Below are 13035 nucleotides of genomic sequence, written 5' to 3' on the forward strand. Positions count from 1 at the left end.
TCTTCGTATCAATTTTCAGAAATCAAAATTATTGTCGTTGCATGCTAAAGACTCTTTTGTGGCCTGGGGAAATTGTTCCAACTTCTCAACTGATTCGACATCTTGGCTATCCTCTAGGTTGGGGGCTTGCTCGTTCTCAACAAACTGATTGGGTGCTAACAAAGTTAAGGGCAAAACTTGAATATTGGAAGCTTGCAACTTGGCCATTACATGTTCGTTTGCAAATAACACAATCTATTTTCATAGCATACATACAATTCTATCTGCCTCTCAGCATGTTCACTAAGGCAGATCTGGTTTCCTTTATGTCTGCTATCATGGAGATTTTCTGGTGTTCAAAAAATGGCAAGAAAAGTTTCAGATTACTCTCTATGCATCATCTCTGCTCTCCAAAGATGCACGGGGGTCTGAACATACTCAATATTCTAATGCATATACTTGCTCACAGGGGGAAAATAATGTTGCAGTTCATGCAAGGGGATCAACCTTGGGCTTTCATGATCCACTCTCTTTTGTTGCATATTGATACTTCTACTTTTGGGCATTGGCAGCCTACACAGTGGGATTTCCTATTTGGCTCTATTCAAGGCAAGATCAGAGGCTGTCCTTTTGTCTCTCGTTTGCTTCTTGATTGGAAGCATATTTTATCCCACCTGGAATGGAATGGTAGGAATTCTTTGTCGGGAAATTCCTTGAGGGCTGAGAATATTTATTAGTCCAAAGTATTTCACCCTCCTTTGGCTATACAAGAACCCAGGTGTTCTTACTTTCTATCTTTCAAAGGCATTTCCTCTGTGGCGGATGTACTTCCGGATGATGGCACTCTTTTATCTTTTCTATGGTTGCTAGCAAATATGGTTTGGGAGCTCATTATCGTCCTTTATGGCATCAAATTTCAGAAATGCTTCAACCATTCTTGCCGGTACCTCGGTTGGAACTTTTGAATAGGCTTGAGGATTGGACTCTATATTCTTCTTCCTCTTCAGCCCGTCCTTTGAAGCTCTCACATATCACAGTGTCTTCTCTGTATAAAGTGTTATTACTTCTGCCTTGGATTTCTGACAGAGCAAATTCTATTTGGCATATGGATCGCCCGCTAAAGTAGTGGAGAAAACCGTTGTGTCTCCTTTGACATTATAAAGTCCCTCTTCGGCAACACCTTTTCCTTTGGCGAGTCCTACTTGGCATTTTTCCATCTGGGCAGTTACTCGCACATAGACATATTGCTCCGGCTGTTTGCCACAGATGTCTACATTTTGCCGGATCTGTGCTTCACATCTTGTGGCACTGTCCACACACTTGTGATTTCCTCACTCTCATCCGACAGGGGCTTGGAGCGAGATTTCCTACTGTTACTTTTGACAGGTTCTTCTAGTTATTTGGTTTTCATCCAGCTAGACAGGGTTTTGATTTATTTTTTGTTTGGGTGCGCTACTGGAAACTGTGGACTCTATGGATAGACAAAAATCATAGAGTCTTTGGTGATCCTACTTTTCCATCTTTTGGTTTTTTCAAACAATCTCTCCGGCAATCATTCTATGATTGCTTTCAGACTCGTTTGATTGATCATGATGTATATCTAGATTATACTGAGATTTTCAGTTGAGTAGTGCTTTGGAAGTAACCATGAATGTAATTATTTCACAGCAATAAAATATTTCTTCTCACAAAAAAAAAAAAGTGTGTGTGTACACTTTTTTTAGTGAAATCCACGTATTTTAACATTACAAGCTGATGTCCCTAAAGTGAAGAGCAGCAAAATACAAGATCAGAAAGTTTCATTGTAAGACAAGTAAACAGTGTAATCTATCTGATAAACAGATGTAATATATTTAGAGAGAGAGCTTGCGTGCGTGTGTGTTCCTTGCATGTATGTTATCATTGAACAATAGTTCAGATTGAATGTTTCCAGTGACCTATGTGACAATTAACAGAATGCTTTGGACCAACAGCAAGCCATGGCAGGATTAACCCTCTGACAAGCCATGACCAAGCAATCAATCAACCAAAAAATTGATTAAATAACCACAAGAATAATTTGAAATTAAACGTGCAGACGTCCCCTTGGCCGTATACTTCATATGAGGGCCTCTGAACAGAAAATTAAGCTCTCAAACCAGCCGTCGAAGCTCTCCTGTGAGCAATGCATACTTCCGATGCTGTGATAAAATGGTGATATCAATTTTGCCTGCCGCTTGAAAGTTATATTTCCCACTAACATCCTTAAGGGGTGCTGCATGAAATATGGTCTGCAATATTTGCAGTGTGTCACCATGGCTCACTAGTAACACTGTACACCTACCAAAGACCAAAAATAAAGTTCAATCTGCTAGACCATCATGCTTGCGTTTCAGTGCAAATCCAAAAAAATCTTGCACAAAGCCCTACAGTATCAGAAGTTCAATTAGACTAAACCTACATTTTCTCTAGAAGGGCCGAATGGATGGACTCAGAAAAAGCAAACACGCTACGCATGGATCTGTACACACAGATCCAGCTACCTATTGAATTAACTCAAAAGAAGATACTAAAATACTGTGGCAGGATTAATTTTAAAAGCGAGGGTAGCCGGGACATAAATGCTGAGTTCTGCCTACAGAAGTCATGCCATGCATGATTGTTGAAGAGAGTGAGAGAATTCTGATGTATTTCAGAAAAGTTGTGCGCCCAAAGATGGATATCATAGACCCTTTGAAAACCAAGGGGAATACTAACAATCACTGTATGAGAAAACTTAAACAAACTGTACCATTGTTTTAAAAGAAAGAAATCATCTGAATGCCTCATCTTTGTCCAGAGGTAGTCCCATACGATTTGCAATAACCCATCATTCGTTCTGCAAAGTAAAGGTTTGGTACCTTGTGTTACGCTCTAGCTGAGGTGGCATGACCTCGGAAGAATCAGTCGACATTTCCCTTAAGGATCTATGTTTGTAATATATTTGTTTGCGCTTCATGTAAATGATCGGGAGGGAATTAATGTCAAGGTCCTAGGTGAGGGCTGATAGCACCAGACTAGGTGGATCTAAGGCTAAGGGCCTAATGCAAGCAATGTGCCTAGGGGCAAAGGAAATTAAAGTATCCCAAGAGAGGGGTGAAAAGATGCATTAGAAAAGGCCCTATGATGATGACATGTGGCATCTAGATCCATCTAGGGAGATGGGGCTTGTTGGAGTTAGTGAGAGAAAGAGAACCGACCTTCATGTGATTTTGGATTTTCGATTTCTCTGTGAGCTCTCACGCTCTAGCAAGGATTTGGCTGGGAGGATATTCTGTGGTGCTACTCCCGTGATCTGCTGTAGTAAGTAGGAAGTTCGTTTCAACTTGAGGTAGAAATCCTGTAATCTACTTGGGTGGTTATAATTTACAATGTAAGATGCAAGGCAATCTTTTCACATATTGGTATACGAATTCTATTGTATAGGACTATGAAAAGATTACCTCCAAAAAAAGCACAAACCTACAAACTAAGAAACAAAATAGGCTTTGAAGCTCCCCACTTTGGATTCTACTTTTTGGTTCAAGGATCCTAAATATACACACAGACAATTCCAAATGTAGAACACATAAGAGTTTCTTCATTACTTTCCTTAGTTATACCACTTTCGAAAGAAGTAATATGATTAAATCAATAAATGGAGAGATAAAAAAGGCTCGCTTGTGCAAAGATGGAAACTTATAGAATTGGAAGTAATCACCCTGCCTAGGGTATCTCAGGGATAGGGGCTAACAACCAGGGGAAAGGGGGGGCACTATACAACCAATGAATCCCTCGCGGTGTGAAAGTGTAAAAAACTCTTGCAGGCCATGCCTTGTAGAAACGCTAACCCGCTTTTCGACCGCCGTCACTCTAGAGTGACGAGTCCGATGCCCCACGCTCCCAAGTGTTGCGCAGAGTATAGATGATATCCTACAAAATAGCAACCAGAGTGGCTGCCAGTGGAACACAACGTCCTCCCATCACTAGGTTGTAGCACACAACCTAGATGTTCAATTCTGCGATGCATGCCACTGTCTCCCACACATCGTCCTCCGAAGCGAGGACGGTGTCGGGTTGGAGGGGTCACTTCATTCAGCTCGATTTGATGTATGCTTTGTCAATGTATCCTGTAAGCTGGAGAGACCTTATTAATGCGGAAGGCATGACCCCTCTGTCAACCAAGCCGCCATGCCCCAGGTGAAAACTGGTGGATATCCTGCATCCGGGCCACAATCCGAAGGGATCCTAGCCAGATCCTCCAGGAGCTTGGGCAGCTCCAAAGGCAATGTGGGATCATCTCCAAGACACCGTCCACGCAGCAATGACAGCGCCCATCCACCCGCATCTGCTCCAGCCAAGGGCCTATGGGTAAACCCATATGAACTATCAACTAGAAGAAGTACAAGATCTTTTGTGGTCGAAGGTTGGACTAAGGCCACGTCCACAAACGAGAGCAACCTCCTGCTGCACTGCCTAGTGTCTCTCTTTTGAAGGGGTCCAAGATGATGCCTCCATCTGTAGTCGTTGTCCTATCCAGGTCGTGTAGGGTACCTCCTCCACTTTCTCTATGTGGCCTACCTGCAGGGACGCACGGGACTCCTTGACAGATGCCAGCGTCCTATCACCAGCTATGCACCAGCTAGGGCGACATGACATACGGAGGATTCCGCTCCGCTCTAGTCTTTTTTCTTTTCATTGTCATACCCAGATGTATTTGATTATATATGATCAGACTTAGGATTCAGCACAAGTGATGATGCTCGTTTTTAGTAGCTCCACTCTTAATGTGATTTGTATCAAGTTTTCTTTTAGTCTCATAGACCCATCAGTCTTCCGAAGACTAATAAAATTTCTTTCTTTCTTTCTTTCTCTTGGATCCCACTGAATCTCCAAAGAGGCCGGCCCTCCCAAAGCCAGAGTCGCAAGTGGGAGGCATGCTGATCTAGGATGCTAGGAGGATCTATAAACCATGCCTTGCCCAATCGGTGCACCACCTGAAATTCTTTACTTCTGAAAACGTCAATGAACAGCTGCTCTTAGTCGTTCGACAAGGGGAGGAAATCCCAAAACGTTGCCTCATTGTGGAATCCTATCTGTCCAGACGTCTGTGAGCGATTTGCCGTTCCGTCAAAGCTCTCCATCAATCCTTCTTATTTGGTTGATCTATGATGGAATAATTGCAAGTGATTAGTTCAAGTAACTAATCACATAACTCTCGCATCGTTCTCTAGTGACATGCTAGTCTACTTCATTCCCTACGCCAACCTCTGCGTTGAATGAAAGTCTTCCACTGCTTACAACTATGCTTGGATCGTCATTGCTCTTGGAAGGCAGTGATTCCAAAGCTTTGATACCAATGAAATTCTTTACTTCTGAAAACGTCAATTAACATCTCTCTCCAAAACTATAAACATGACAAACAATTCTCTCTCTCTCTCTATTTCTCTCCGCCCCCTCCTATAGCCTCTCCGCCCCTTCTCCCGTAGCCCCTCTTTCTCCGCTCCCCCTCTCGTAGCCTCTCCGCCCCCCCTCCCGTGGCCTCTCCGGTAGCCTCTCCGCTCCCTCCTTCGTAGCCTCTCTCTCTCCGCTCCCACTCCCGTAGCCTCTCTGCCCCCCCCCCCTCCAGTAGTCTCTCCGCCCCTTCTCCCGTAGCCTCTCCTAGCTGGGCTGAACCCCCAGCCCAACTAGGGGGCCCAACTAGGGGGTTAGCTCAGCCAGGGGGTAACAGGAGATATGGCCAGCAAAGCATGGCCCAGCCTACCTTCCTCCTCTTCACATCTCTCTAACCCCGAGTTGAGCTAAACCCCCAACCCAACTATGGATTGGCCTACCCTCTCCTCCAAGTCCCCCTCAACTCCTTCAACATCCATTAGGACTCGGTACTCTACAGTTGCAGCCATGACACCCTCTCCATACGCACGGAATTACCAACAAGAAGGCTCAAAACAGCCCATCCTCGAGCAACAGGATCAGATTTTTTATCTACAACAGGCAGTGAGAGAGCTACGATTGGAGCTGGTAGAAGTAAAGGCCCGACTTCACATCTTGGAAGGGCCTGGTAAGCAAGCAGTACTTGATGAGGCTGTAAAATCTTGTAAGGATTCCCCCCCTACCCCGCAGCTAGTCTCTACAGTCAAAGATCTTGTTCACACGGAAGTACAAACTGCTAGGAAGGAAGTGTTTGTGGAAGTTGACAACAAAGCAAGTAAGTCTAATATCCAAGTAGAGATTAAAGAACATGAAGCTAGATGTGATAATGCGCTGAAGATTAGAATAGGGGGGCTCCCAAAAGATTGGTACAGAGAGGAGGATACATATAGTGAAATATTGACAAAGATCAAATCAAGTTTGCCCAACATCGAATGGGTGAATGATGATGAGCAGGATGATGACGACTCTAGGCCAGCTTCTATTTTGCACTATAGAGGTCATGCAATCCTTACACTGAAGTCAAAAGATATGCGGATCAAGCTTCTTCGACAATCTTACAAGCTGAAGGGCATCAAAGTATGGATAGCAGAGGAGCTTACACAAAATCAACTCAAGATTAAGGCAACTGAATTAGCTAAAGTCAAGGCTGCCAGAAAGGATTGAAAATGGGCAGTTTACCGCGAAGGGGTAGCACTAATCAGAGATTTTAAATCAAAACCAAAAGACTCTCAGTCTTAAACTGATGTATGGCTGTTTACTCTCCAAAATATCATGTAGGTACTCTAAATAATTGGGGTTGCTTTTTGCACTCCTTGGAAGCTGCCATGTGCCCTCCCTAAAGCAGATGTACTAGAGGGTTTCTTGCTGTCCCATAGACCTTTTGGTCTCCAGTGGACGTTAATAGAATTTCTTTCTTTCTTTCTCCCTCTCTCACACCACACTAGGGCCCAGGACAATCTTGTCGAGCTGGAGCCCCCCGAAGGTTTTTATTCATGATAGATATTCTAAAGACAAAGTTCATCGTAGAGCTGTTACGAAAATCCCCAAGTCTCATTGACCAAAGTCAACACTCTCTGACCGAAGTCAGCACTTTAGTTGCTTGGTTAACCGTGGTTAACCACCTTGGTCGAAGCCAGATCTTCCTAATAGAGGTTAGTCTTACTTAACTGAGGCAAAGTATCTTTGACCAGAGTCAAGACCAAATCCAAGTAACTCTTTGAACATAATTAAATTAATAAAGAACTCATTAATTATGATCGATAAATGGTCAACTTATGCTTTGACTTTGGAATATTTACAGCCTGGAGACACCACCCTTATTAACTGCCAGTGGAGTGAGTCTAGGCTCCGGTTCTTTGGGTCCCCCTCTGTCACGGGCTGGAGGAGTTCCCCGGTCCCTATCTTGAAGAAGCTGGTCCAACCGCTGCCTTGCTGCCTCATCATAACCTGAAGGGGACCCCTGTCGTGGAGAACTGACCCAACCATTTGCCATTTTCCCATGTCTGCAAGGATGCCCTCCATCTCTCTGGTATGGCTGCATCTATCTCTCATATGAAGTCCAACTCCTTGGATGTGGGAGAGAGCCTTGTGCCATGCCTTTGGGTCTAGTGGGAGTCTGCTCTGGCTGGCCCACTATCCCACTAAGCTTAACCTATATGTGTCCACTTCCCGAGCACACATCCATCCTGATCTCAAAGTCTAGGTGCCAAATAAGTGGCTTGCGCTCAAACTCCTCTCTACAACAAGGTGGGGCCCATATGAATCCTCTTGCCAACCTCCACCATACCTTGAAAGGACTCTTCATGAGTCCCTTCCCCGTGAGGGGGTCCTCCAAAAAGAGCCATATCTGTAAGACTACTGCCACTGATCGCCTGTGCGTCGGGTGTTCTTGAGTAGCCCCCTTTGAAGGAGGAGCTTCTAGGGCTCTGCACTTGGGATAAGGCCACGAACCTCTAGCTCGCTCAAAAGAGTTGTGTTCTGCATTCATGTCGATGATGTCTTGGCCTCTTCGAGCTTGCAGCATGATCACAGTAGCATGATCACAGTCTGCCAAGCAACCCGAGGCCCTAGTGTTCCTCGTGCCATCCGAACCAACCCAACGGAATTGCGCAACAAGCGCCTAAGCTGACCCATGCATCCCCTATGGAAACACCAACAAGAAGCAATATACCAAGCCATCACTAGGAGAACCTGGTTGGCTACCAAAGCTCCGGTATCAGAGCTTTCCCCGGACACTCTCTAAAACCGGGGCGATTTGCTAGTTTGCTGAAATGTCGATCCCTACTTGACAACCCAGGTGTCTCGCTGTCCGACCCTGCGGAATCCACTGAAAACCAAAGGTGGCACCCCAGTCTCGGACCTCCTCGACCTCCATCCCTATGAAGAAGCTGGTCAATTTGGTCTAGTTGATCCAAGCCCTAGAAGCCTCGCAATAGATGGCTAAGGCTCCTCTAACTGCCCCCAGCCTCATTGCTTATGCCTCCGCATACAGAGCCGAGTTGTCTGCAAACTTTGAATCCAAAAGCTCCTGCTGTCAAATCAAAAGTTTCATCTCAATCAATGCTATAGCCTGGGAGCGCAAGAAGTAGCCTAAAGTCTCTGCTACGAAGAGGAAGAGGAAAGGGAAGAGGGGCAACCTTGTACCGAACGGAGAGAGAGAAGGCCTCCCCCGTGTGACCACCATTGAGCACCTGGCTAGAGTTCCCTGCATAAAGCGTTGAGACCCCCGGATCCAACAGTCTGAGAAGTCCATCTTGCACAGAGTGTCTTCCAAGAAGGACCACTCCACCCTATCATATGCCTTCTCAAATCCAAGAGAAGGATAGCTAGGGACTATGACGACTCCTTGGCCCAGTCTATGGCTTCCCAAAGAGTGAAGATATTGTCCAGGATGCTGCATTCTTGAACAAAGCTGGTCTGCATGTGACGTGTCATGAATGTCGGAGAGGTGGGGGTGTAACCGCAAGCTCAAGAATTTGGCTAAGATATTGTATGCGGTGTCCAAAAGAGTGATCGGTCTCCAACCAAAAGCGAATGTTTGACCTATCTCCACCCTTTGGGATCAGGAAAATCTAGCCCTGAGTGAGTGATGGAGTGAACCAGAGCCGAAGATCTTTTGGCAAGCTTGCCTCAACGCTGTGACTATAAGCTCCCAAAAACTCCGAAAGAAGAATGGAGTGAGGCAAATCCTACCCAGGGCACTTCTAGGGAGGGAGGGCCTTGATGGCCTCCCACAGCTCCTCATCTGTGAATGGTGCCTCTAATTGCCTGCTCAGACTCGGCGGGACCACTGCCAGAACCTGATCCCAACTTGCCTCTTGGGACCACTGCCTCTTAGCAAGAGGACCGTGGGCATCTCCTCCTCAAACTGGAATAGCTGCCGGTAGAAATATGTGGTCATCTCAAGGATCTCCTGGGGGTCTGTGCGCATTTTTCCCTTCCTCGTCCCGCAGATGCTGAAACTGAGTCCCTGCTAATCTGGGCCTTGTGGTTTGAAAGAACTGCTGCTTGGTCATCCTGTCTCCTTACTGCACCCATATGGCGCGGGAAGAATGGTACGAGAACTTAGCTCGTCGGACCTTCGAGGCTTGGAGGTTGAACCTTGCGCTCTCGTATTAGTCGCTGAGCCACTGGGAGCCTGGATGATGTTCTCTAAGTCTCTCTATGCAAGCTAGATCCCGTTGTAAGGCTCTCCCCCGTTCTTTGACCACCTAGAAGTAATAAAAAGTGCACCTGGATCTCAATCAACTCTCACATGAATTAGAAGTAGGTACCTTGGTAATGGGAGCAGTTTAACTACCTTGCAGTATCATGATAAGTGCTTTGTTAGAGGCCTGTAGGCAATATTTGCTCATAGAAAAATAAGCATCCCCTCACTGTCGCCCAAGCATGTTCTGGCCTCCTATCTCTTTTTTCTAGCTGATTCTGTGTACTACAAAAAATATATATTGCGTAATCAAAATGGGAAAGCTATATATTACGTAATCAAAATGGGAAAGCTCCACCCGAAGTTATAATTTGGTGCATACTCAAACTCATTTGATGACAAGAGACGTTGGACATATGGTATTCTGCTGTTCCAGTTTGCATGCACATTACGATACCCTGCAGATCTCTCCAAAAATAACTACCTAAATAAAAGCCAATAATGATAGGCTTGCTAATCTTTGCACGTATCAGCATGATGTCATTTCAGCTTGAAATCTCGCAAGCCTATGCACCAGGACATTGCCCATTTGGATTGCACATTATTCTTCTTTTAAACACCAGTTGCAAAGTCCAAATCCTTGTATCAATATGTCTTCGCCATTTATGAGTTTCCCTCTTGAAAATTTCAAAGTATTCCAGGACTCTGGATGATTCTAGAGTGAGTTGAACATTCTTTAGCATATGCTTATTCCAAAACTATTGCTTGATACCTTGACCATTGTTTATGATCCATAGAAGACATCACTGCACGAGGCTTTTCCAGTAATATTATCAATAAAGAAATCAGCACAATTCCAGCAACTACAAGGTCAATAATTACCTTAAAATGTATAAGGGAACTTACCCTTCGCATTCAGAATCGACCATTGATAGGACGTTTGCCACACGAGTAGCAACGTCTGCCACACTCTCCCCTCCAACAGGTCCAGTAAGAGGATCACGCTCATCAAGTGCCCATATTTCTGGATACTGGCATATTACACATGCAAAAAAAAAACTCAGGAGTCTAAATATTTGAGTGGTAAAGGATGGAAACAAGCAGCCTAGGTGGTTGATTCTATGCTTAACAAAGGAAATAATGTCAATTGCCAACATTACGTAGGACCTATCCTTGACTCAAAATGTACACATAAAAACCTTGTCTAGTGTCAAAGAATACTAGTGTTCAGGTAAAGTTAACAACTGCTACCAGAATAGAGACAAGTAGGAATTAGGATTCAAAGTCGTGCATGTCCCCGTTTTGTACTCGTATTAGTTTGACCATCTTCGTGGTGTATGTGTGAGAGTGATCTTATGTTGTTGCCCTTTGGTGAGTACAAAGGTCAAGGTAGGTGAGATGAGTGACACTATCAATGATGCATCTGTGTGCGGAAGATAACGCTTACCCAGCCTATAAAGGAGGCACTGTAGTTGTGCTATAGAATCAATCAAAATCAAGTTCTTTGCCTCAATTTTTGTGCCAATCATGTAGATCTCTCTCTGACTTCCAATATGGTAGCAGAGCTATCAGTTCGAGATCCATCCACCATGCTGAGGCTGACTTCTGTTCTCGAGGACTTCAGCTACTGTTCTACGCCAAATTTGAAGCCAAATTTTGCTGCCAAACAGGCCAACCTGCTGCAGAAAATGGTGTCTATTAAATCTTCTCTGTCGTGACCTCTGAGCTTTGCCTTCTCTCTTCTTCGTCATGACTCCCCTCTGTTTCATCCTCCCCCAGCGCACAATTCCCCTCTGTTTCCCTCTCCGATTGACCCCCCCCCCCCCCGCGCACAATTCTGCTCTTGCGCTACATCCTCAGATCCTTTGCGAGCCACTCTCCAGGAATGGAGAAATGACAGTGATTAGAACAGTTGGAGAGAAAGATACTTGCGATAATGTTGTTTTCTTCTTGCAATCACAGCTATTTGGGAGGTGTTGCAAGTTGCTGCATAGATGTTGAGGACATGCTGGTTTTGAACAGTTTCAGAAAGAATCAAATATGCCCTACAAAAGCCAGTGCTTGCTTGAGGATGCACCTCAAAAAAATCTGTCCCAAACTGTTAAGAGCTGCAATGAAAAGCCTTGGCACAAATGGCCAAAATACCAAACGGAGTCTTGCTCCAAAAGCTCCGAAAACCAATGCATTGTCATTGCGAACAGATGAGTACAAGGTAAACAAAATGCTTCCTGATTTGGACAACAAAATTTGACTCTTTGAACAGTCCCAAATTTCTCCAATGTAAACAGAAAACTTTCCACAAATGTGACCGAACGACAGCACCAAATGTGCTCCAGACGATGGTCTTCACAGCCTGAGAAAAAATAGAGTTTCTCCAAACCTCACTAGGGGCTGGATGGTATCTAAACTCCTCCAAATCTGACGATTTCTGCTGTAGCACGTCAGGAAGCATTGAACAACCAAAAAACCAGTAGTAGGTGCTCCAAAAGCTTCCAAACAAGTCTGCTGTACAGTACCAAAACAGCTAAATGCTGTTCCAACAGCTTAAAACTGCTGATAAACTGGCCCTAAACGAGGTTGGCAGTCGACTGTTGAAGAACACGTACAACAGCTCCAAAATCAGGCAGAAAGCAGTCAAGTTTGTGGAAAACAGGTTCCAGCACATCTAGAACAGGCTGTCGCCCTACCTGAATCAATGGCTCCAAATCTCCCAAGCAGCACAGAACAGGTTCGTCCAGCCTGTGTGTTAGCCGAGCAGCAAGAAAAGGACCTGAATTTCAGCACCAGAATGAAACCGGTCCATGAGGCTTGGGCAAGCATAGGGACGTGTTGGGAGGTGTAAGCAGCCTGCTCTGATACCAATGTGAACAAAATGGGAGTTTGGAAGCAGTGGAGATGGAGGGAGCAAGCTGAACTCAAGATTGCAAAATGAAGAATGAGAGTACAAAGGCTGCCCAACATGACAAACCTAGGGTGGCAACCAACTAGAGTTAAACCACCCGTGCTAACACTAAGTCAACCTCTAGCTACAGTTGGAGGGGGGGAAACCTTATATATAAAAAGTGCCCCTAACCCTTCTAACTAATAGACACATTGGCCACTACCTTAATAATATATTATTTCCAAAATGGACAACTATGGAACCCATGTAAATATTAACTGGCACACTAGCTACTAACAAGATTATAGGGCATAAGAAATCCATGAAGAGACAAAGCAAAAAGTTCTAACATCGAACGCAAAAAGGTGACTTGGAGCCATTAATACCATTGAAGCATCATTCTATTTGGCACCATGTAAAATTTGGTATTGAAAGGTGGCATTGAAGGTCCAAAAATAGTAGTCACAAGGGCACCAAATACTCAAGTCGCCTTCTAATTGTCTATGTTCAGCTAAAGTAGTGAGATTCAAGATTGCATGTTGACAATTTGAAAGGTGTAACAATTGTCAAAGCATAAAGGAAATTTCCAGGTGAAGGT

The 13035-nt window shown here is 44.7% G+C and overlaps 1 protein-coding gene across 3 annotated transcripts in view; it reads right to left on the reverse strand.

Moving 5' to 3' along the window:
• Positions 1–1827: 1827 nt before the first annotated feature.
• The window catches only part of LOC147904390 (Phosphoglycerate mutase family protein), a 76591-nt gene continuing 65383 nt past the window's right edge, over positions 1828–13035 (reverse strand). For 2 of the 3 annotated variants that reach the window (XM_087394227.1, XM_087394221.1), the window contains 3 exons: positions 10463–10587; positions 2750–2836; positions 1828–2298 (listed from right to left, as the gene is read on the reverse strand). In XM_087394227.1, coding sequence (XP_087250353.1) covers positions 2112–2298; positions 2750–2836; positions 10463–10587 — 399 coding nt within the window. In that variant the 3' untranslated portion in view covers positions 1828–2111. The remainder of the gene's footprint in view (positions 2299–2749; positions 2837–10462; positions 10588–13035) is intronic. The other variant, XM_087394232.1, reaches the window with a different exon arrangement.

Source organism: Dipteris shenzhenensis, chromosome 2, assembly GCF_047967505.1.
Source record: "Dipteris shenzhenensis isolate YYH24624 ecotype China chromosome 2, Dip_SZ_1.0, whole genome shotgun sequence".
NCBI lineage: Eukaryota > Viridiplantae > Streptophyta > Polypodiopsida > Gleicheniales > Dipteridaceae > Dipteris > Dipteris shenzhenensis.